Here is a 26,543-nt window from a genome sequence, read left to right as displayed (position 1 = left end):
CTATCTAAGCGTCGAAATTTTCGATGAAATGTACCCTTAGATCGGTAAAATTAACACCCATATAGGCTTTAAATTGCATTTAAACAAATAATGAACGTGTGTTAATTTAGGGAGGACGGATAGAAGAACTTATACGGTGATGTACAACTGAAGCTTATACGTCACTATTTAGGCGGTGCACCACCATCAGTTGGCGCGGCGCGTCGAAATTTAAGCAAAAAGGAAATCCTAGATCAGCAAAAATGACACCTCTGGTAACAATAAATCGCATCTAGACAGTTCTTTCCCCCTAAAATTATTAGTATATTGTGCATTGGACCGATCAAGAATATGTTCAGCACCCACTTCGAAATTCTTGGAGCACTTGGCAAATATTGGGGGCTGAACATACCTAACCCCCCCCCCACTCTTTTCATGGGGGATAAGCCCCTCAAGTCCACCGGTTCTGTCGCCACTGAAGTCGAGGCGGGGCGACTTTTTGGATTTTACAATGCGACTAGGTGCAACATGGAGCAATATCAGTTACGGGTCATTTCATAGTACTGGCTGAGATTTTGAAAATGAAATTATTACCTGGCAGTAAGCAATGGATTTAATGTGTTACTGTGTTAGTGCCAATTTGTAATTTACATTATTCGATTTGCATGCATCATTCTAGGATTTCGAGCAGTAAATATATTACATCGGCATTGCCATTGCATATTGTTGAATGACACGGGGGGGGGGGGGGTGTCATGTGTCAGTGTATTGAATTTAATTATTGATATACCCAATATGCAAATCTGGCTTTCGTAAATCGTTTCTCTGGATTTAGTTATTCAACGCATTCAGTAGAGCAGCAACGTTGAAAATCAATTCCTGAAGCTAGAACTGTAGCACATGCCGCGGATTCATCACATGCAGAATTGAATCGCTAGTGTGTTAGCTCCAGGATTCGTAACCTGTGCTGCGAACCATGTGCTAGCTCCAGCTCCAGTTATTCTGCATGCTACATGTTACGATGTTAAACACAAATTCGACTTAGATTCGAAACAAATAGGCCTATTTGATAGAGCTGTTGTGGCGGAATAACTTCGATTAGGGTTGTGCACATTTGTCTGCAAAAACGACAAAAAAGTGAACTAAGGTCTGGGAAAAAGTGGGGGGGCAAATGCCCCCTCTTGCCCCCCCCCCCGTAATCCCGCCCATGCTTGTATCATATAGAAATTGTTTTGAAAAAGACAAATGTTTCTTTTAATTATTATTCATAAATAAAAGAGTAGCATATCCTTAGTCAATTTCTATAGAAGAAATTGTTTCCTTGTTTAAAATAAATAGCCATTTTATCGTGATTGCCCGTTCATCCTCGTTGGTAATAATTATTAATTTTTCTGAGAATATCGTAAAACTAATAAATTGCTTGCAACTCCAAAAACGAAACTTTTCTGTTGTTACAGGTATTTGAAAAATATTTGTGAATGTGTTTTGTCTGCCCGTGCTATTTCGTAGACTACCTGTCTTTAACTTGCCTGATTTATAAGTAGCCTAATGTACCCGTGTCACGAGAATTTATACAATAGTTATGTCTTGTACAATGTTTAGATGGTTGTTTAAGAATTTATTAAATTCATCAACTGAAATTGACTCGGTTCTACATGTGACTTTCAAAGTGTCTGTAACAACTTTCTGAATTTCTTTCAAATGTGCCGAGTGTACATTTAAACTTGTTTACTCATGACGAATGCCGCGTATCCGCGTTGGAAGTAGAGCTGATGAGTGTGTGAACAGGCTATATGTAGTGATTTGCGATAAAGAATGCTTGGTATTGACGTTACATCTTATTTTTTTTTTTGCGTGTTAGCTTCGTTATACATTTTATTGGGCTGAGTAGTCTTGTTGGTGAACAGAAAACACACATGAAGACAGAGCTGTATTTCTTCTCATCCGTCATCGGCAATGGCAGACTATTGAGGTTTCCTTTATTTAAATCTTACTTTCAATAATACTATGTTACTATGCCAAACAGTTATATTCTAGTGGTATTTGTGTACCGAAACAAGCAGACAAGGATATGTACTAAGACGGTCCGACCCTCGCGAGCACTGGCAGCTTGAATGGGGCTATTGCATTGGAAAACAATGCATATGTGCAAACGAGCAATACGACCAGATAAACGACTTGGGATGGCATACTCCTATTAGAGTATATATCAATCTGGCCCAAATGTGGAAAGGAAAAGTGCCACATAGCACATGTTAGCAATGAAAGGAATAAAGTGTATACGAAATGTATTCAATAGGTGTTCACAATTTACGGAAATACGTCCATGTGTGTCATGTGTCGAATACTCTTTGGATATTATCAAACATCATATTTCAGTTTTGAAGATTTTCACCTATCTGATTTCTTATAACCGCCATTGATAACTTTGATGATGACGAAATCTATATCAATAGCAAACGTATAGTTTTTAGTTCCCTGCCACTGTGTACATTCTAAGGAAAAATAATAATGTCAGTATTACCTCATAGCGACGTTCCATATCAGGCTGTCAACAAAACGAGAAAACAAACAAAATGACAGTTATATATGGTTACAGTTTCTCTGATGTTGATGTACATGGGATTCTTTACAGGAGTGACTTTGTTGAGAATATCATGATCATGAAGTGTTGCTGGTATTCTGTTAAATCCACATTGGGAGTGTACAGAGTTTGCGCTGCAGATGATTTTGGGAAGTATTGTGTTTTGGTTACAATTTTTATGCAACTTTATTGTTTTTTCGGCGCTCTACACTAAATGGTTTTCTCCAACGCAGGTCGATTTGTTAATTAATTTGATATAGTCCTATCTTCGGTACTATGAAGGTACAATGGATTATAATTTGAAAACAACATATATGTTGATGAGGTTGCAGGTCGAAAATTCAAGATTTTCACAAACACAGCAAAACTATTGGGTACAAATTTGAAACAATAACGATTGTTTGACCTAGTTTGCTTATAAATTAGAATGATTCAATTTTGCAAAATATAAATATCTTTACTCTAGTGTGCTAAAACTGTAAAACTCATATGTCGAAGACTCTTTGGATATTATCAAACATCATATTTCATTTTGAAGATTTCCACCTCACTGATTTCTTATTACCGCCATTGATAAAATGTGATGGTGAAGTAATCTATATAAATAGCAAAAATGAATATTGTTTAGAAAACATAGTTCCCTGCCACTGTGTACATATTAAGAGAGAAAAAGTAATTTCGACATTACCCAAAAGCCGTGAATCCGAGTCTGTAAACGAAAAGAGAAACCAAACAATATGATAGTTATACATGGTCGCTGTTTCTCTGCTTTGATGGACAGAAAATTCTTGATAAAAGTGACTTTGTCTAGAATATCCTGATTATGATGTCTTGAGGATGTCTCTATCAAATGAACATCAGGAGTACACAGAGTGTGAGCTAGAGACGATGTGGGAAGTATAGTTCGTTGGTTACAAAATACATGTAACTTAATTGTGCAATTCGGCGCTGTTCACTGAATGGTTTTCTCCAATACCAGATGGCGATTTGTTAATGACTTTGACATAGTCTTTTCTGTGATACTATGAAGGTACAATGAATAGGTTGAATAATAAGACGATATGTATATGAGGTTGTAGGCCCTAAGTCTAGAAAATCATAATCATGAAGTGTTGTTGGTACCTCTCTCTATCAAATGAACATTGGGAGTGTACATAGTTACAATGTGTGAAGTAATGTGTGTCGGTTACAAAATGTATGTAGCTTTATTGTTTATTCGGCGCTCTGCACTAAATGGTTTTCTCCAATAGAGGGCGATTTGTTAATTAATTTGATATAGTCCTATCTGCGGTACTATGATGGTACAATGGATTTATAATTTGTAAACAACATGACGATATGTTTATAAGGTTGCAGGTCGAAATTTCAAGATTTACACAAACACAGCAAAACTATTGGGTACAAATTTGAAACAATAACGATTGTTTGACCTAGTTTGCTTATAAATTAGAATGATTCAATTTTGCAAAATATAAATATCTTTACTCTAGTGTGCTAAAAATGCACTGGCTGAACTGTTTTAATAGATATTATAACGATTTAAGAAATCATATTTCGTTGCTTTATGCAATGTTGGTCTTTCTGTGATACCACTTTTACATATAGGTACTTCAAAAACCTTATATCTTGAGAATTTGTCAGATATCATTTATACCCCAAAACACAGGTATATACAAGAAGTTTTATTTGCTATTCGTTCCATACATAGTATATCAAACTAAAACTATTTGAATCCGCACGCTTTGTCATTGTTATCTGTTCTCAGAGAATGCATTGGTAAATATTGTACTCGTATGTTACCGTGAGCCTTAATTCACACACAGTAACGGTTTATTCCTGCTGGTTATATAGCCGTTCTAATTTTTTAAACATAAATAACTTCATGAGGAAACCGTGCATCTGTTCATTATTGGTAAATGCCATAAATAGCACTTGTAAATTAAAACATTACATAATATCCAAAGAGCCTGTAAACAACAGCAAACACATTTATCTTTTTTGTTTTGTTCCTTCATTTACCGCTGCTATGCGTATTACAAATACGTTACTCTCAAGTTTGTATACGTATCTCTATGATAATAACATTGTTGGAGTACTCAGTGTGAGCCGAGCATTGTCTTATTGACTCCGAGATTCCAAGTATAGTTGTGAGTGTGTTTGGTCACAGACCAGGAAAATCACATGATTTTGGCCAAAGGCAATAAAAGATACAAAGTGTAGGCGAAATGTATTAGATAGTTGTACACATTCTAACGGGGAAAAATATCTTGTTTATATCTGAATATCTGAATATTGTTTGGAAAACTTAGTTCACTGCCACTGTGTACAGATTAAGAGAAAATGTAATTTCGACATTACCCTCCTGGGGTTCACAATACGAGGCTGTGAACGAAAAGAGAAACAAAACAATATGACAGTTATACATGGTCGTTGTTTCTCTGCTTTGGTGGACATCGAATTCTTTATAGGAATCTCACAGAATATAATGATCATGAACTGCTGCTGGTACCTCTATCAATTGAACATTGGGATTGTACAGAGTTTGAGCTACAGACGATGTGGGAAGTACCGTGCGTTGGTTACAAAATGTGTTTAACTATATTGTGTATTCGGCGCTACGGAATGCCATATGTATCAAAAATGTCCAAAACTTTATAAGCATGTCCAAAATAATATAAGCATGTCCAAAAAAAATATAAACATGTCCAAATTTATGTAAGCATATCGAAACTAATATAAGTATGTCCAAAAATAATATGAGCATGCCCAAAATAATATGTAAGTGTCGAAAAATTATATGAACATGTCGAATGTAACTGCTAACTTCATCTTTATAGTGAACAATTTGGCATTTAAATTCACGCCATATGTTGCAAAATATCCAAAAAATATAAAAGCATGTCCAAAATAATATAAGCATGTCCAAATTTATATAAACATGTCGAAACCAATATGAGTATGTCCAAAATAATAAGAGCATGTTCAAAATAATATAAGAGTGCCGAAAGACTATATGAGCATGTCCAAAATATTAAAAAAGTGTCGAAAATACAAAAGTCTCGAGCGTAACTGCTAGATTCAACTTTGTAATGAACAGTCAGGCGTTTGAATTTGCGCCATATGTTCCACATATCGAACTTTTTGTTTTGGTATGCTGAAAACAAATACACCATATTCAGCGTTACGTAAAACGATGTACATTTCATCCATTACCGTATTAGTGTGTGTGTTTATATTTTAATGATATTTCGATCGAGAACGATTTCATTTTCGAGGAAATATTAGTTGAGTTGTTTCGTAGCGCGAGTGGTCCACCGGGTTCCAAGGTGCTGTAACTATATGTGAGTTTAATACGAAGAACAACTGTGTCCAACACTCCCGGACGCGTTTTAATCACTAATCTGTAGTTGGCGAATTCTTTCCACGTTTCCATCTTGAAATTTAGTTAAAAGGTGATAGTGAAGATTAAACGTTGAATACCCCTAACCTAGGCTTACTCTTTTTAATCCTGGGCTAGTGTCCTACTTCGTTCATGTATCGCGGATAACCCTCTCAACTTCGTCAACTAAATTAGGTAGAGCGGATATATCTTTCGCCCAAAAACTCCATCTTATTAGGTAATCTACAGTACTTTAGTATACTTCAACTATTTAGGGACATGAACTTAAAGACAAAACTGGAAGACTAATATGTTATTTTAACAAGCCTGGTAACCGTAATTAAGTGTCACAATTCTCCGTTAAAAAAGTAACACAGTATAGTAGTTCATTTTTACTGTCAACGTACGCATGTGTGATAACTAATGTACTTCAAAAGAAAATAAAAACTGTTAGCAAACTGCTTATCCACTAGAGAGCCTGTGTAGGAGAATGTGTAAAAGTAAGTTGGCCTGACGTTTCGATCCTAGCAGGATCTTCTTCAAATGCCAAAAAAAAAACTACTGTACTTGTTAGAAAGTTGTTAGCGTATGTGCATGTTGTACGTACTTTCGCACGTGACCTTCTTTGCCTTCGCATCAATATATGAATATTTTCAGCACCTCTAGGCAGGGCGAAACCATTAACATTACGAAGGGATGTGAAAAGGAAAAATGTTAGGTGATGGTCTTGTTTTTACATATTTTGAATTATTTCGTCACAAAAACAGAAGAATGTTTTAAGAATATAATGTCACAATGATAAACATTGTGTCAGTTGATACAGATTAACTCCAAAGAAGGTATTGTAAGCTGAATTTTGTTTCGACATGCCAATATAAAAGTTCGATATTTGGAACATATGGCGTGACTTCAAACGCCTAAATGTGCACAACATAGTTGAAGTTAGCAGTTACACTCGAGACTTTTCTATAATTTTTCGGCACTCTCATATTATTTTGGGCGTGCTCATATTATATTTGGACATGCTTATATGTGTTTGGATATGCGCATATTATTTTGGACATGCTCATATTAGTTTGGACATGCTTATATTGTTTTGGATATTTTGCAACATATGGCGTAACTTAGAACGCCAACATGTTCAATACAAAATTGAATTAAGCAGTTACATTTGACTCTCTTGTATTATTTTTCGACACTCTTTAATATTTTGGACATGCTCATATAGTCTTTCGACACTCTCAAAATTATGTTGAACATGCTCTTATTATTTTTGTTTTGGACATTTTTGATACATACGGCATTCCGTACGGCGCTCTACACTGAATGGTTTTCTCCAATGCAGGTCGATTTGTTAATTACTTTGTCTTACTTTAGTCTTATCTGTGATACTATAAAAGTACAATGCATAGGCAATTTGAGATTAACATGATGATATGTATATGAGGTTGTAGGTTCTAAGTCTAGGAAATCATAAGGTGTTGCTGGTACCTCTATCAAATGAAAATTTTGGGAGTGTACATAGTTTGCGAACACAGACGATGTGATGGTAACAAAATGTATGTAGCTTTATTGTGTGTTCGGCACTCTTTCCAGATTTTCCAAGATTTTCCAGAGATATAGTTCTATCTGCGGTACTATAATAATAATATACAGTTCTTATAAAGCGCAAAAAACATCTCGATGCGCTGAAGAATAAAAAACAGAAACCTAAGAATATTGAAATGTTTTGTGGACAAAGATGTACGGATATTGACTGGTGTAGCGTTCCATAGCACCGGGCGGCGACGGCAAACTATGATGTTACAATGGATTTATAATTTGAAAACAGCATGACGATATGTATACGAGGTTGCAGGTCGAAAATTCCAGATTTTCACGAACACAGAACTACTATTGGGTAAAAATTTGTTACAATAACAATTTTTGACCTAGTTTGGACATATTTAGAATGATTCAATTGTGTTAAGTTAAATATTTGAACTTTAGTGTGCTTCAAATTCACTGACTGAACTATTTTTATGGATAGTATAACGATTTAATATAACATATTTTGTTTGATTCTTGCGATTTTGGTTTTTCTGGGAATAAAAGACCAAGATGTAGATTTACAGTTTTCAAGATTTCCACCTCTGGTTTCTTATAACCGCCATTGATAAAATGTAATGGTGACGATATCTATAATTCATATGAAAACTGAATATATTTGGCACACTTAGTTCCCTGGAACTGTGTACATATTAAGAGAAAATTTAATGTCGGCATTACCTCAGCGAGACGCTCCCAAGTCTGTGAACGAAAAGAGAAGACAAACAATATGGCAGTTATATATGGTTATGGCTTCTCCGATTTTGATGTACCGAAAATTCTTGATAGGAGTGACTTTGTCTAGAAAATCATGGACATTTAGTGTTTGGTACCTCTGTCAAATGAACATTGAGAGTGACATAGTTTGCGAACACAGAAGATGTGGGAAGTACCGTGTGTTAGTTACAAAATGTATGTAAATTTATTGTTTATTCGGCGCTCTCCTCTGAATGGTTTTCTCCAACAGAGGTCGATTAGTTAATTAATTTGATTTAGTCCTATCTGCGGTACTATAATAATAATAATATACAATTCTTATAAAGCGCAAAAAACATTAAAAAGAATCTCGATGCGCTGAAGAAAAAAAAACAGAAACCTAAGAATATTGAAATGTTTTGTGGAAAAAAGATGTGCGGATATTGACTGGTAGCGTTCCATAGCACCGGGCGTCGACGGCAAACTATGATGTTACAATGGATTTATAATATGAAAACAGCATGACGATATGTATACAAGGTTGCAGGTCGAAAATTCCAGATTTTCACAAACACAGAACTACTATTGGGTAAAAATTTGTTACAATAACAATTTTTGACCTAGTTTGGACATATTTAGAATGATTCAATTGTGTTAAGTTAAATATTTGAACTTTAGTGTGCTTCAAATTCACTGACTGAACTATTTTTATGGATAGTATAACGATTTAATATAACATATTTTGTTTGATTCTTGCGATTTTGGTTTTTCTGGGAATAAAAGACCAAGATGTAGATTTACAGTTTTCAAGATTTCCACCTCTGGTTTCTTATAACCGCCATTGATAAAATGTAATGGTGACGATATCTATAATTCATATGAAAACTGAATATATTTGGCACACTTAGTTCCCTGGAACTGTGTACATATTAAGAGAAAATTTAATGTCGGCATTACCTCAGCGAGACGCTCCCAAGTCTGTGAACGAAAAGAGAAGACAAACAATATGGCAGTTATATATGGTTATGGCTTCTCCGATTTTGATGTACCGAAAATTCTTGATAGCAGTGACTTTGTCTAGAAAATCATGGTCATTTAGTGTTTGGTACCTCTGTCAAATGAACATTGAGAGTGTACAGAGTTTGCAAACACAGACGATGTGGGAAGAACTGTGTGTTAATTACAAAAATATGTAGTTTTATTGTTTATTCGGCGCTCTACTCTGAATGGTTTTCTCCAACAGAGGTCGACTAGTTAACTAATTTGATTTAGTCCTATCTGCGGTACTATAATAATAATAATAATAATAATATACAATTCTTATAAAGCGCAAAAAAACATTAAAAAAAATCTCGATGCGCTGAAGAAAAAAAACAGAAACCTAAGAATATTGAAATGTTTTGTGGACAAAGATGTGCGGATATTGACTGGTGTAGCGTTCCATAGCACCGGGCGGCGACGGCAAACTATCATGGAACAATGACTTTATAATAGGAAAACAGCATGACGATATGTATACAAGGTTGCAGGTCGAAAATTCCAGATTTTCACAAACACAGAACTACTATTGGGTAAAATTTGTTACAATAACAATTTTTGACCTAGTTTGAAGGTATTTAGAATGATTCAATTTTGTTAAGATAAATATTTGTACTTTAGTGTGCTTCAAATTCACTGACTGAACTGTTTTTATGGATAGTATAACGATTTAATATATCATATTTTGTTTGATTTTTGCGATTTTGGTTTTTCTGGGAATAAAAGACCAAGATGTAGATTTACAATTTTCAAGATTCCCACCTCTGGTTTCTTATAACCGCCATTGATAAAATGTAATGGTGACGATATCTATAATTCATATGAAAACTGAATATATTTGGAAAACTTAGTTCCTTGGAACTGTGTACATATTAAGAGAAAATTTAATGTCGGCATTACCTCAAAGTAAAGCCTCCTTGAAGTCTGTGAACGAAAAGAGAAGACAAACAATATGGCAGTTATATATGGTTATGGCTTCTCCGATTTTGATGTACCGAAAATTCTTGATAGGAGTGACTTTGTCTAGAAAATCATGGACATTTAGTGTTTGGTACCTCTGTCAAATGAACATTGAGAGTGACATAGTTTGCGAACACAGAAGATGTGGGAAGTACCGTGTGTTAGTTACAAAATGTATGTAAATTTATTGTTTATTCGGCGCTCTCCTCTGAATGGTTTTCTCCAACAGAGGTCGATTAGTTAATTAATTTGATTTAGTCCTATCTGCGGTACTATAATAATAATAATATACAATTCTTATAAAGCGCAAAAAACATTAAAAAGAATCTCGATGCGCTGAAGAAAAAAAAACAGAAACCTAAGAATATTGAAATGTTTTGTGGAAAAAAGATGTGCGGATATTGACTGGTAGCGTTCCATAGCACCGGGCGTCGACGGCAAACTATGATGTTACAATGGATTTATAATATGAAAACAGCATGACGATATGTATACAAGGTTGCAGGTCGAAAATTCCAGATTTTCACAAACACAGAACTACTATTGGGTAAAAATTTGTTACAATAACAATTTTTGACCTAGTTTGGACATATTTAGAATGATTCAATTGTGTTAAGTTAAATATTTGAACTTTAGTGTGCTTCAAATTCACTGACTGAACTATTTTTATGGATAGTATAACGATTTAATATAACATATTTTGTTTGATTCTTGCGATTTTGGTTTTTCTGGGAATAAAAGACCAAGATGTAGATTTACAGTTTTCAAGATTTCCACCTCTGGTTTCTTATAACCGCCATTGATAAAATGTAATGGTGACGATATCTATAATTCATATGAAAACTGAATATATTAGGAAAACTTAGTTCCCTGGAACTGTGTACATATTAAGAGAAAATTTAATGTCGGCATTACCTCAAAGCGAAGCCTCCATGAAATCTGTGAACGAAAAGAGAAGACAAACAATATGGCAGTTATATATGGTTATGGCTTCTCCGATTTTGATGTACCGAAAATTCTTGATAGCAGTGACTTTGTCTATAGAAAATCATGGTCATTTAGTGTTTGGCACCTCTGTCAAATGAACATTGAGAGTGACATAGTTTGCGAACACAGATGTGGGAAGTACCGTGTGTTAGTTACAAAATGTATGTAAATTTATTGTTTATTCGGCGCTCTACTCTGAATGGTTTTCTCCAACAGAGGTCGATTAGTTAATTAATTTGATTTAGTCCTATCTGCGGTACTATAATAATAATAATAATAATATACAATTCTTATAAAGTGCAAAAAACATTAAAAAGACTCTCGATGCGCTGAAGAAAAAAAAAACAGAAACCTAAGAATATTGAAATGTTTTGTGGAAAAAAGATGTGCGGATATTGACTGGTGTAGCGTTCCATAGCACCGGGCGGCGACGGCAAACTATCATGGTACAATGAATTTATAATATGAAAACAGCATGACGATATGTATACGAGGTTGCAGGTCGAAAATTCCAGATTTTCACAAACACAGAACTACTATTGGGTAAAAATTTGTTACAATAACAATTTTTGACCTAGTTTGGACATATTTAGAATGATTCAATTTTGTAAATTAAAATATTTGAACTTTAGTGTGCTTCAATTTCACTAACTGAACTATTTTTATGGATAGTATAACGATTTAATATAACATATTTTGTTTGATTTTTGCGATTTTGGTTTTTCTGGGAATAAAAGACCAAGATGTAGATTTACAGTTTTCAAGATTTCCACCTCTGGTTTCTTATAACCGCCATTGATAAAATGTAATGGTGACGATATCTTTAATTCATATGAAAACTGAATATATTTGGCAAACTTAGTTCCCTGGAACTGTGTACATATTAAGAGAAAATTTAATGTCGGCATTACCTCAGCGAGACGCTTCACTAAAGTCTGTGAACGAAAAGAGAAGACAAACAATATGGCAGTTATATATGGTTATATCTTCTCCGATTTTGATGTACCGAAAATTCTTGATAGGAGTGACTTTGTCTAGACTATCATGATCATTAAGTGTTGCTGTTAACTCTATCAAATAGACATTGGGAGTGTACAGAGTTTGCAAACACAGACGATGTGGGAAGTATTGTGTGTTGGTTACAAAATATATGTAATTGTATTGTTTATTCGGCGCTCTACACTGAATGGTTTTCTCCAATAGAGGTCGATTTGTTAATTAATTTGTTATAGTCCTATCTGCGGTACTACGATGGTACAATGGATTAATACTTGTAAAACAACATGTCGTAATGTATTTGAGGTCTTTCTGGGAATGGAATCGCAAACAACAACATAATTTTGTTGCATCAAACATCACAAATGATGTGCATCTCATTACTAAATTGTAATATGTGCCAGACATTTAAGTAAATACCCACACCATTTCTGCAAATAACTTTGAAAGATTTTTGGTTATTAGTGTATTATGTATACACAAAGAGAAGACATTCCGGAATTTGTGAGTGTATACATAGAAGATTTTTTTATCTTAGACATTCAGTTCAACACAAAACTGCACAAATGATCGAAAAATATATGCCATTTTTGCTTTAAATACTTCATATGTTTAGAATTTGTCAAAGATGATATATTTACGATGGCTCACGGATGCACAAGATAATTGTGTATGATAGATAATTGTTCAAACTACAACTGCTTAAATCCGAATCCTATCTTCTTACATGCAATGTTACTATTTTCTGTTCTCAGTGAAATGCATCCACAAATACTGTACTCGTATGTCAACGTGAGTTCCTATTCACACTCAGTGATGCTTTATTTCTGCTCGTTATCTAGCCATATACAATCACAAAGATTGTTGACTACCGAAGAAAAACCACCGGCACTGATTAAGCAGAAAATATGGAAAGCATAATGCATTGGTAGCTAAGTTTATATAAGTTTATTGTTATGCTCGGCGATCTATTGACTATTTAATTTTAGAACAAGCAGGGTGAGACAATCAACTCATTCACAGTATCACGGTTTTTGTTTTGTTTGGAATTATGCTTGTATTTACGGTGGATGTTTTTAGCCGTATATAATTATAAAGTTAAAGGCTGTCAAACAGGCTTCGTACAAGTAGGAAACAATTTGTAACAACTAAGAGATTGTTTGTAATAAAAGTATAACTCAATTTCCTGGTGAACTTGGCTATTTCTTTACTGTAAGATATTTAAATCTGTTAGTTTTAAAGCCATAGTAATGAAATTCTAGATCTGACATTTTTGATCAAACAGCCCAAGCCTTACATAAGTCTATCACTAAATATTGCTTATCCTTGTTCTCAACGTACAAGTCGACTCAAGGTATCACTTTTTAGACAGAAAACCCACTAATATAAAGATGTAACTATGATCGCATTCCATGTTGAATTCATGTGAAGGGTGCTTCTATAAAAATGGAAAAACGAAAAGATAAAAAGGTAAGTATCATTAATGTGACCATCAGTGTTTGTAATGTTGCTGACTATCATAGCAATAAACTAATTGAAAGGTATATATCAATTAAGTCAGACGGACGGAGGGATGGAACATAACAAAGTAAGCCACATAGTCTTCGGTATAAGCGATATAATTAAATATCACGACCTCCCTGCCCCCCCCCCCCATCCACCCTCTTGGCAATACTGGGAGTTCTGACAACAACATGATTTAAAACAATTCGAAAATGTATGCTCTCCAAAATCTGCTTAAATCGAAGTTATAACATATGCAGAAATTGATTTACAACATAGGATGATTTTGTTTTAAATCGTATCAAGCGGTTACTAAAGATATTATTAACATTTCAATTTAGTGATAAAACGCATTGTCAAATGTGATAGTTATTAAGGGGCAGAAAAACACAGCAATAATTTCCAATAATAAAGAGTATCGATGTACTTATAAGGAAAAGAGAACAGTTTGATAACAATAAATAAAACTGCTCAACTACCATGTCACACCTTGAAACGGATGTCACAACGCACAGTCGAGACTGCCGTATATAGAGCCACTGGTAGGAATTATATTACACGTCATGCAGCTCAACAACAACAAACGTCTTAATTGACACAGGCCAAATGAACGTCGAAATTAACGCTGCGGACAAAGACGATTCTCCCTAAACCAACCATATACGATTGCTTATAGAATGTAGGTTTTATCTCACTATTTGCAAGGGGTGCAGCGTATTTCAAATCTTGCAATTAAAAAACAAACACAGTTGAATCAGATAAAAATGGAAGCAAATACCGGTATTAAAGCCGCATACAGAAACATTGTTACTGAACTAAGCATTTACGACTACTTTATCGAATTTTATGTCATGAATTTATATGCCGGCATTACATTGAATTGTTGTTCGCATATATACATTTCAGTAGTAGAGTCAATGCACACACTGACTGGAGCCCATTTAGAAAATGAAACATCCAACTGTGCGTACGTGACAACACAAACAACATAGTTAATACAAAGTTCAAGTATAACGTCATTGTTGATATAGTCATCCCAATAACAATTCATCTTCATCAGTTTGTTATAGACTTACCAAAGTCCTGCCTACACGATTAGATATAAATTGGATGTGGAACAAATTCGACTGCAGCAATGTCTGATAATCTGTCCGTGTTCAAATCTATGTGGGAGCTCACCAAATCCGTCTAAGCCTTAAATAGTCTAATGGGTTCAAAACATACATATTAAGGGGCTGGGGGGGGGGGGGTTGGAGCTGGTTATTTTGTTCATTAGCGTGGTATTTGAAATTGTTGTTGCTAAAGACTTTGCTCCGACTCGCCTTGGTCTCGGCTTCAGTAGTGAGTCCAGTCGAGTCCGCTCAGCTGTTCACATTGTTAAATATATTAGCAGCTAACTGAGAAACTATGTTCCAGAAGAATAAAGCTTCTGCTTAATGAGTATAGCTAAACATTGTGCAAAAGCTAAAGTTATAGGGTGCAACAGCTGCAATATGCATTGCATGCTCTTAATTCAAAATAACGATCTGATGATAATCAAGTCCTGTTTTTAAGGAAAGAAACAGGTACCTGAATCATGACAACATTAATGTTAGACATGATGGGTTTAGGCACAAACATAAATTTACAATGAAACAATACTAATTAATACATTGCATTTAATTTTCGAGACACAGTTTAATGCATACGGTTTATTATCATGGGACTTAGCAATTCTGGAGGAAAAGGGACTTTCAGTCAATTTTTAACCAAATTACTTATGCATATACTTGGTGTATACGAATACCACGAGTCTATATACACCATCTTCAGTATGTCAAAACTTATTTGAGGTCAGCGAGTTTACCTAAGTATACAGAGTAGTATCTAAAGTAGTATACTGAGTAGCCTACAACAGTTGTTCACAGTGATACATGATTAGAAGACAATCCTGTGATATAGCCACTTTCTATTAAATAATTAGAATCACTTAGCAAGCTACCCATCATTCCTAGCAAGTATATGTGGGGTACTTCCCCCACCCCAAACACCCAAACAAATATCAACGTTATTAGACGAACAATATATATCTCAAAATCCGTAGCCTCTGGGATCTTGTATAAGGATCCCCCATTGGGGCTCTCAAATACTTTCCAATGAAATTGAACGCTTCTCTGAAATGTATTTTGATGCTTACAATCACATCATTAATCCAACCAGAAATTCCTCTGACACGTAATTTTGTGTGAGAGGACAAAACGTTTCAGAAACAATGCAACTTCCGAGGCTTCGCGCCTGGTAATCGCTACGGCTCTGAGATATATTCCACTTCCCTTTTCCTTTTCATTCTAAATTAATTTAGGTGCTGCAAGATCGCTATCAGAGGTCAAGAATTATATGACAATGCTGCAGCTTTAGTGGGCTTCGCGGTACACCGAATGTGTGACCTGATCAATTCACTCTCGCTTCGGCTTTGAGTACAACGTTTCTGTATGCTGCCGTGTTAGACGAATCTAAGTGTAATAGCAGCAACCGATTTTGCGATCCGCGTTGTAGTCATTTGCAGACCTTGCAATCCGCGGTTCCCGTCACGATTTTCCAAGGTCGGTAAGAATGACTCCATAGTTTCCCCTCCGGGAAACCAAAAGAGACAAAATTCTCTCCCGATACCAAAATGGGCATTCCAAGCAAGTTCTGAGCCATATCTGGGAGTATTGTGCTGCTAGCGGCAAATTCAAACAAAGTTCTCACCCAAGCCCAACAATCGATATTTCACTCTCCTTTGGGATCCCAAATACATCGTTACACAGCTCCTTTCTACGCAACGGCCCCTAAAGAAAGACATTGCAAAGCGGTTGATTTGACAAGTAACCAAAGTGTTCTCGTCCCATCGTTTTTTTTTTTTTGTGCATTTTGATCTTTGTTTTTTTTTACTTTAGGCCCAAACATGTAGTTTAATTAGCCTTATTGGAAAGAAAAATATTGGTAATGGTATGGTTGAGTTTTAAAATGATTCTGCATTGAATTACTTACATCAAATCCTGCATTTCCATAATCAAAGATGAATTTACATTAGTCAAATTTCATTTTAACCAAGAATTGACATACTCAACCAAAACCTACGCACTGTTAGGTAATGGCAATGCAAGCTAAATTTGGTTCTATGTACATGGTAACACAGAACAAAATATTTTACCAGCTCTTCTTATTGTTGTTATGATGGCAGAAATGTTATTATAGTAAACTTTGGTAGGAACAGTTTTCATTCGACCCTGCAGAATTCAATCAAATGAACCGCACAGAGGCCAATCAAATCAGGGTGACCCCTTTTGTTACCAACTTGGGACACCAGCTTGATAAAAAAATACATCCAACTACAGAGGAAACGAGCAGGCCTTAAGACTTGTTTTGCCTTTATATGCCAAAGATGTTACTTATTTGTCATGCAAACTTCACGGATTTAGTTTACACTCAACTCAAAGTCGAGTCTTTTTTGCTCGGAATCGAGAGAATTGGATCCAAACTCGGATTCCGGATAGGTGGACTTGATTATAGCCTGGTTTAATATAAAAAAAACACTAACGATCCCCTTCTCCTCACATAATGATATATATATATATACATCCCTTTCAATGTGGGAGCATATTTGACACATTTTTAAACCATTTTTGAAATCCGTACGTATTTTCAGTAGGATGTATAGGTCCCGTCCGTACTGCTAAGTTTGTTTGCTCTGGCAATATGATGCCTAATGGTAGAGAGGCGATAACTTACTGTTACAACGATGCCTTTCGGGAAAGCAATCTATGTCAGCATTGTATTTGTGTATACCATTCACTTCAACACTAGCCAATGCTGAAGAAGGTCCCATGGGAACCAGAATTTCAATACATATTGTAATTAGAAAGCTATTTTGCTTTGTTATTCCTTGCAATACAATATGCTCAAAATTTCACATAAGTATATGACTAATGTGGAGCAAGTGAGTTTTTATTTGCACAAGGATTAAGTGAGAACCAGAAAAGGTCGGAAATTTTCAGTTCGTTTGGTCACTGTCAGTGCATCAACCGTTTAATCCACTGGTAAAAAGTTCACTGTATAGATTTTTTATTCAAAAATGTTGCAGTATCTAGAAAGAACAGTCATACTATGTGAAATATAGGCACATAAGGTGTATGGATAAAAGGACATTTTCTCTTAAAAAATTTGAACTAGCAAATCAGCTCTGTCACCAACCATCCCTTTAACATGTTGTTTAATGAATGAGAGCTCTACAAGACATTGTTATACACTGTAAAACATGTTCACAACTAACTGCCAAAGTGAAAGTCATCTACTATACCGAATCACAGAGAAAGTGGCAAGTTTGATAAAATTTTAGATAACCTGTTGACACCTTGTGGTATTTTCCTTTTCCACCATTTGAGATATCCTGTTGACCCATTGAAGCTCAGAGGTTGAAAGTGCTAAGGGCGCGCATGAGTGTGTTGAAAGACTATCAACTCTTTGAAGCAAATCTCATGTCCTGGATGCATGTTTTGTTGAAGAATTATAGAGCCCCTTCAGAATATTAAACCGAACTGAATTTGATATTGGAGAATTCACAGATTTATTGTAGTTGAAATTGTGATGTTAAGGTTTCATAATTTGACACATGTTGAATTCGTTTGACATTTGACGTCTATTAGTTTCAATGTGGTTCTTGCACTCAGCAAGCTGGATCTAAACACTATGTATGGAGTTCAAGAAAGATGTACTTCTTGATTTATCCTGTTTACAAGATGTTCAGACTCTGACTTCTGTTGACCCTTCATGACCACTGAAAATCACAGGAAACAATAGAGTTATTGTACACAATAAGCAATACCTAGTATGACGTTAATCCACCTTGAGGATTATGACATCTAATTTAAATCTTATTTTTTTATCATTGATCTCACAGTTTATACTCCCACGATTAGTGTAACTAAGTTAAAGAATGTGGACCAGCCGTTGTCCTTTAATATCGTATGTAGTTTTAACACATCTCGGCAGCTACAGGTTAAAAATATTATTCAACTTAATAAAAAATCTGTTTATGTTAAGTATGAAAAGAATCACTTCTTATGGAGAGAGGGGGTTAAGGTTGGCTTGAAAAGACCAGCAAGAACTGTCAATCTACTCATTAAATCGTCCTAAAGGATGAATGAATTTCAGGTATCTATTGATGGGATTTTAGATGTGTAACGATACCGTTGTATATCCAATTAAATAACAAATCCCTTGCTTGTACTAGCACTATTCTGTAGTAGAATAAGTCGTGCAATCTCTCGCAGTATAGTCGCAATGCATGTCTCGATCAACAAACGTAGTGTCTCTAATAAATGAGCTTTTAACTTGCCATAGACGTCAGCTGTGATTGCAGAAGATAAATGACGAAGTTCACATTACTAACACAGATGGATCTGTATGACGATTGGTTCAGCATGTAATATGAGATATTGATATTTTGATTTGAGTATCCGTTCAGTTTGTATTTATGATAGTTAATATCGGTACTATATAGTTTTATCTAGGCTAGGGACTTCAGCTTTCAGATTTATATATTTAAACATAGTTCTAGTCCTATACATGCATATACAGCATTTGCACTTTAATGTCTTACATTAACGTTCATCTTTTGCTTATATTTCTATCTTCGTATTATGTACATTTACTTAATCTGTTGTATTAATATCCACTCGTTTCAAGTAGATATAGAGAATAAGGTAAACTGCAAGTCGCAGATATCTTCTTGCGATACTTTGCGACTCTTGTAACAATTTGAGACGCTTTGCGTCGCTTTGATAAAGTGGATATTAGCACACACATTGCGCAATCGGGGAAATTCCTGCAAGTGTTTTGCACTAACTATATACACGTATGAACGGTTCCCGGACAATTCCCCCCTGGACGATTTCCCCCCGGACGATTACCCCCCGGACGATTCCCCCTCGGACAATTGCCCCCCGGACAATTCCCAACCCTGACAATTGCCCCCCGGACAATTCCCACCCGGACAATTGCCAACCCTGACAATTGCCTCCCGGACAATTCCCACTCCGGACAATTCCCACCCATGACAATTGCCCCCCGGACAATTTCCCCCCGGACAATTTCCCCCCGGACAATCCCCTTCCTCGGAAATTCCGACGATTGATTGACAGCCGATGTAGGCGGGGTTAAGGCTATTATTCCAGTAAAAATGAGGGTGTGCAACAAGAGATTTCAGTATTGGTTTCGATGACAATCGTAACCTATGCATTCATGCGGGCGGAGAGTGTGTATGCGTGTATGCGTGTGTGTTGGGGGGGGGGGGGGGGGGTAACGCCTCGCTTGTAAATACGATATCGCAGGAAGTCAAGCTTTGACCAATCTAATATTGGTGTATATGAGTAACACATTGGGTGGAAGAACCCTTTTGTTTTGTGGGTAGGTCAAAGATCATTTTGAGTCACCAGGGGCCAAATAGTAAAAACCCTGTAAAGACGATATCTCAAGGATGTAAGCTTAAACCAATATCATATTTAAGTTCATGAGTAGGGGACCACATTTAGGAGCAAAAGCCTCTAGTTTAATGTGGAGGTCAAAGGTCATTTGGGTTCACCAGGGGTCAAATAGTGTAAACCTTGTAAACACGATATCTCAAGAAGGGAATGTTGAACGAATCTCATATTTAGTATGTATTTGTTACACGTTCAGTACAATATTTTATTGAGATCAAAGGTCATTTTGAGTCGCCAGACGCCAAGTTGTGGAAACCTTGTTTATAAGCTACAGTATCTCCCACCGACCAGCCTATCAGATAACATGTGCGTTACGCCTCGTACGAATAGGGGGCTATTGGCTATGGAAATGAGCTTATGGGCATCCGTAGAATCTAAAACTCAAAAACTGTAAACTCCAACATACTTGCATTTGCTTAAACCTGCCGCTTGGAAGCCTTACTTTGCGTGCAAAAGGTGTACCATTACTTTAAATAATTCAGACAACAGAGGATAGTTGTAGCCTTCCTGGATTACAAGCTGGGATAGGGGACCAAATGGAACATTTTAGCCACTGACTTGAGACTTGAGTTGAGCCCACTCTTTTTGAATTTCCTCCTTTATTTCTTCAAGCAATCTGGGTTGTTCTGATCATTTAGCAGCAAAGTACTACAATGATCAGCCAACCTCCCAATTTCTTCAACACCCCCGATGAATTCAAAGTTTCGTCTTTTCTTGCTGGCCATAATAAGGGTCAACAATTTGGTAACAGAACTGAAAGTTTGTGGACAAAAGCCGAAGCGATGCCTCATATTACTGACTTGTGAATTAGGATACAATGTTTTATTGACATGTCAGGTAGGCCTTTCTATTCTGTGCAAAAAATATATTCTGTAAGAAATATATATATGCTGAACAAAGTACGGAGCTCTGTAAGTACCAGCTGAGATGTTGGTGTTTCAGTAACTTCAGTGAACAGCTTATTCATTATATTGGCAATAAGTGTGCAAGTACAATGCACTTTCTTGCTCAGAACCGAAATGCAGTTCAAAGTTAGTGGTTTTGCGACATCACATTGCATATGATATTACGACGATACGATCGACAGCATAGCCTACTGTATCTAGCCGGCTTAACAGTCCCATTAACATATCATATAACCAGGGAGCTGTTAGAGTAGCAGCTCCCTGGTATAAGCTGGTCACTGAAGTTACTGAACAACAAAACATCTCAGTTGGCACTTACAGAGCACCGTACTTTGTTTAGCATATATATTTTTCTTACAGAATATATTTCTTGCACAGAATAGAACTTTGTTATTAGAGAATATATATATTATTTCCTACAAAGAATAAAAATTTATTTTTGTACAGACAAAAACTTTTTCTATAGAATATATATATTTTCTGTCACAGAATTTATATATTTTGTTAGAGAAAAATATTTTTCGGTCAGAGAATTGACATACTTTTTGAAAAGGATATATATATTTCTTTAGAGAATACCTTTTTTTTCTCTTAGAGAATAAATATATTCTTGGCAGAGAAAAAATATTGTTTGTGTTAGAGAATATATATTTTTGACAGAATATTTACTATAGGAGAATATATATTTTTGCACAGAATACATATTTGTTATTAAGAAAATACTTTCTGTACGCCTGGAGAATATATAAATATATACTTTAAGGGAATAAATATAATTTTCAGGGAATATATATATGTGTAAACAAATATGTCTAAAATGTATTTTTGAAGTTAACCATGTATGTATTTCGCAAGTACAGCATATATATATTTGTACGTATATATTCCGCTTTCTCGCGCTTTAGCAATTGTCCGGGGAAATTGGCCGGGGGGGAAATAGTCCGGGGGGAAATTGTTCGGGAAGGTTATTGACCGGGGGGTAATTGTCCGGGGGGAAGTCGTCCGGGATGGGAATTGTCCGGGGGGGAATTGTCTGGGGTGGGAACTGTCCGGGGTGGGAATTGTCTGGGTGGGAATTGTCCGGGGGGTAATTGTCCAGGGGGGAGTTGTCTGGGGGTTAATTGTCCGGGGGGTAATTGTCCAGGGGGGAGTTGTCCGGTCACCGTATGAACGAACAAAGAATGAATCAGGAACTAGCTTGGCTGTTGTGAGGGAAAACACGACTATTGATCAAGTTTCCTTTGCGACGTTTTGCGACGGCAGTTTACACACTCGAAACGAAATTTTAGATTCGACACTACACTGCTTGTGTATGTAAGTCAATATGACCAAGATTGATCACATGCAGAAAGTGACGCAAGCAGGATACGACTATAGATAACACAAATGAACGAATCAGAAACTAGCTTGGTTGTTAGGGAAATTACCACAAAGAGATCAAGTTTCCTTTGCGACCTTTATGCGACGGCAGTTTTTACACTCGAAACGAAATATTAGCTTCGACACTACACTGCTTGTGTATGTAAGGTCTATATGACCAATTTTGATCACATCATGGAGGTAACACAGACCTCCATGATCACATGCAGAATGCAAGCAGGATACGACTATAGTTGTTGTGCAGAAGAAAGGACAAACAGATCACGAGCAGTCGCTACTTTGCAACGTTTTGCAAGGTGTTATACTTTAGTGGTTTATTGTTTTCTGCAACGATAAATTTACTGTACTAATAAAATAAGCAGTGAAGGTTTGTAATAACTCAATTACATTGAAGAATTGTGTTTTCCTGTGGAGATAATCATGTATAAAGAAAGCTTTTAGCATAAATATAAAGTCGTGATAGCAAATAATCATATAAAGACAATGCAATTTCTTATTCTTGTTCTCATTTACAGAATATTTTGAGTACAAAGAGAAGACTATCCAGTCAAAGAGAAGATTATGCAACTTAATATCAAGCACTTAAATATTTCTTCGCATGGGAAGAGGAGGAGCTGGTGAGATTTAGAGCAATGACCTTATCATAGTCTTTGTAAGAGATGAGGAGCAGTTGGGGAAGATTAAGGTCCCCGTTCCCCCCGAAGATTTAGGTCCCCCAATCATATGGTCCCCGGTTCGAGCCACTCCCAGATTAATGTATGTCGTCCAGTTACAGAGTTGTTGACAATTAACAATTCATAATCATGGACGTTAAATATGAATGTGAGAGACTGACTTCGGTCAGCTTGCGGCTTTGATAGGCCAATTAGGCTCCTTCGCGAGTTCCTGCTTGCAGGAGGATCTAATATACATTCATAGATTAGATCGCAGTGACCAGTGAAGAGTTTTGTATACTATCTTGCAGATTGTTCATAATTACTTCATTATCTTCCTGCGAAATACTGCAGTTAAAAGAAGAGTTATATAAAAATATATGCATAAGCCATTATAAGCGTGTTATTATATTCTCTTAATCACGGATTGTAAGTAAACTATTATACTAACAGAAATACCAAGCAGCAACCATTAAACAACAACACTAGGAATGGAAGTGCTACATCTCAAGCAACTTTATGTTTTGGTGGGGCTTATTTGCAGGGCAGCCCTGCGAATAGCCAGACACATACACCTTATTCGCAGGGCAGCCCTGCGAATAGCCGGACACATTCACAGGGCAGCCCTTCAAACAGCCGAACACAGACACCTTATTTGCAGGGCTGCCCTGCGAATAGCCAGACACAAGCATCTTACGTGCAGGGCTGCCCTGCGAATAGCCATACACATACACCTTATTCACAGGGCAGCCTTAGACTGGGTTAACAGGCTCAGTAACTTTTGGGGCTATTCGAGTTTGCTTTTGGGCACCAGCTATCTTTTTGAGAGTCTTAATTGGGAGCCCCTATATTTTGAGGAATTTATTGGCCTTTGGGATTCCTATCTTAATGCTGTTAGGATTGGTTTTGGAAGCCTTTAGGGCCTTAAGATTGAACCAGTCTAGCATTAGAACCGCTTACATAAAAAATGTCATCCCTCATTTTCACCTTTGTTTTTGCAGAGTGACTGCTCATTTGCATGTAAAGGTGTGGGAGGGGGGGGAGTGTCACACCCTTGACCATATTGGCTTTCAGGCAATTTTGACCGGCTTTTGGGGAATCCCAAGATAAGCTCCCTTAATATAAGCTTTTAAATTAAACCGCTGGGGTTCCAAAAATTAGCTTATGAAGTAGCTAAGACTATTTGGGCCAAAAAGGTTGGTTTTTTAAGGCCCCAAACTGACTGGTATTAAATGGCAAAACCTAATATTAAGCCTATTTTAAAAATCCTACAGCCCTGCGAATAAGGTGTCTGTGTACGTTATTCGCCGGGCTGCCCTGCGAATAATCACTTCGTTATGTTTTACCCTATAACTGAAGAAATTACATATTACCCAATAGTTAAAGTCTGCATACGTGTTTACTGCTGAATTGCGGAAACAAACTTCCGACGCAGATTAAATGTTCCATATTCTAAATGCAATCTGACCAGGTGGGTTTAATGGAAAAAAAGTTGTCGCAATCAAAAGAAGCACATTTTATTTTCTGTTGCCTAAGTATGGTACGAACGATTTACCGTAAAATCACTGCGACCGCCCATATCAGCATGTTCATAACACAAATGTAACCTAGATATACTCGTATCGTCCACTCGTAAGTCCTATGCCTAAGGATCGTAAACAAAACGTTGTTGCGGAGCTTGTAAATTTTGAGTAAATTCTGTAGAATCTACGGACTCGTTAAAAAATCTGTCGAATTTTATTCAGCTCAAAATGTTTAACGACAGATAACTTCATAAAGATAATGATTATTAATATAAGAATTGCATAGAACGGTGTTATTTTCATTAAGCTTTTAGGGCAGTAAGCTGGAAAGATCGAAGTTAAAAATTTTCAAACACACATTGAGACTTTAAGGAAAGAAAGTGCTAAACCCAGATGAGAAAAACCCTAAAAAATATTTCAAGTGCTATGTTTCCCCAATTGTTCACAAAAATTGCACTAACTATTGGGAAGTAAATACTTATAATTTCTTAGAGTGTAGCCTTTATTTGTAGCAACTGACTCGTCAATCGTGCAGAATTCTGCCCACGATCAGAAGGGAAGGGATAAAGTTCCGTTCTGACGTGTCGCCGAAGTCTTCATTGAAGTCTTCGACTCAAGTCATCGACAATTTATCGACAGGATTCAAGTGATTAGCTCACAACTGTTATTTTAATTGGTAATACCGCAAGTCAGTCCCGTTACTTTGAGTATGACTCGAGCAAAACATTGATTTATACGTGGGGAGGGGAGGGGTGCAGGTGTGGCTCCTATCCATTTATGATCCTATCCATAGGCGGAGTGTATAGTCTAGTGGTTACGCCGGCGTCTCCCAGTTATGAGATCCCCGGTTCGATTCCCCGCCGACAGCAATGTGTGTCGTCTGGCAAGGGTGTTGTTCAATAACAACTTCCCGACATGGACGTTAAATGGATGTGTGCCGAGAGATTGGCTTCGGTCAGCTTGCGAGTCTATAAGCCTCCATGGCTTCTTTCGCGAGTTCCTGCTTGCGGGAAGATCACATATACATACATACATACATGATTATCTTATGACAAAAAATACTCCCTTTATTTCAGTTTCCCTATCCTGTCTATCCTCCATATCTTCACGTGCCCTCTTATTGGAACCGATAGCCAGATGATAATTATTTTGCTAAATGACAATTGGACAGAAAACCATACGTGGAAGTCATGCGGAAAGTCTTTCACTAAAATGATTACCTAGTATCATGCCGGGAAATAAGTTAATTTCTGGAAATTCTATATAGTTATGTCATTTATTATTATTTATGCCAGTGAAAACAATTCCTACTACTTTCGTCAAAAATATAGCGCAGGCAGTAGCCGCCATTTTGTTCTGCAACCTCGATGAATTAATGACATATTTGCAATATATTTCTCACAAGGAATATGTCTATGTTTACCGTCAAAACACATTCTTGTTTTCACAGATTGACTAGACTGTTAATTTTCATACTTACCAAATGATCCATTTTGAGCAAGTACTTGGTAATGCTGTGAGAAACTGGAAGGTGCTATGCGGAAAGCACAGGGTAACATCCAGAATAACGTCATGTGCATATGAACGAACACAATAATGAACTAGCTTTATTGAATGTGTGGATAAGAACGACGTATAAAGGTCACTTGGATTGCGACGTATTGCGACGCCAGTTAGTACACTTATAACGTATTGTTGATCAATGTGCTGAAAAATTAAGGGGCTTCGACACAAAACTGCATGTTGTGTATGGAACACCAAAAGGACAAACTGATGATGACAATGTGATCTTATATTGTAATAAATTTATATCATAATATACAACAAACAAACACACACATAATATACTAAGTTTACACGATGATCATAA

At 36.3% G+C, this 26,543-nt stretch overlaps 1 protein-coding gene across 8 annotated transcripts in view; it reads right to left on the bottom strand.

The window, feature by feature from the left end:
* Nucleotides 1-26,230, bottom strand: part of LOC139976424 (uncharacterized) — a 289,428-nt gene extending 263,198 nt beyond the window's left edge. For 3 of the 8 annotated variants that reach the window (XM_071985138.1, XM_071985135.1, XM_071985136.1), the window contains exons 1-9: nt 26,154-26,229; nt 12,122-12,145; nt 11,139-11,162; nt 10,164-10,187; nt 9,183-9,203; nt 8,211-8,231; nt 4,922-4,945; nt 3,252-3,272; nt 2,504-2,527 (exon numbers count right to left, since the gene is read on the bottom strand). In XM_071985138.1, coding sequence (XP_071841239.1) covers nt 2,504-2,527; nt 3,252-3,272; nt 4,922-4,945; nt 8,211-8,231; nt 9,183-9,203; nt 10,164-10,187; nt 11,139-11,162; nt 12,122-12,145; nt 26,154-26,165 — 195 coding nt within the window. In that variant the 5' untranslated portion in view covers nt 26,166-26,229. Of the gene's footprint in view, nt 1-2,503; nt 2,528-3,251; nt 3,273-4,921; nt 4,946-8,210; nt 8,232-9,182; nt 9,204-10,163; nt 10,188-11,138; nt 11,163-12,121; nt 12,146-26,153 lie in introns of all 8 variants that reach the window. The other 5 variants (XM_071985134.1, XM_071985137.1, XM_071985141.1 and 2 more) reach the window with 5 other exon arrangements.
* Nucleotides 26,231-26,543: the final 313 nt, after the last annotated feature.

The sequence above is a fragment of the Apostichopus japonicus genome, chromosome 11, assembly GCF_037975245.1.
Source record: "Apostichopus japonicus isolate 1M-3 chromosome 11, ASM3797524v1, whole genome shotgun sequence".
NCBI classification, from domain to species: Eukaryota; Metazoa; Echinodermata; class Holothuroidea; order Aspidochirotida; family Stichopodidae; genus Apostichopus; species Apostichopus japonicus.
Note: the sequence above shows the minus strand (reverse complement) of the source record. Positions and strands in the feature narration are given on the sequence as shown.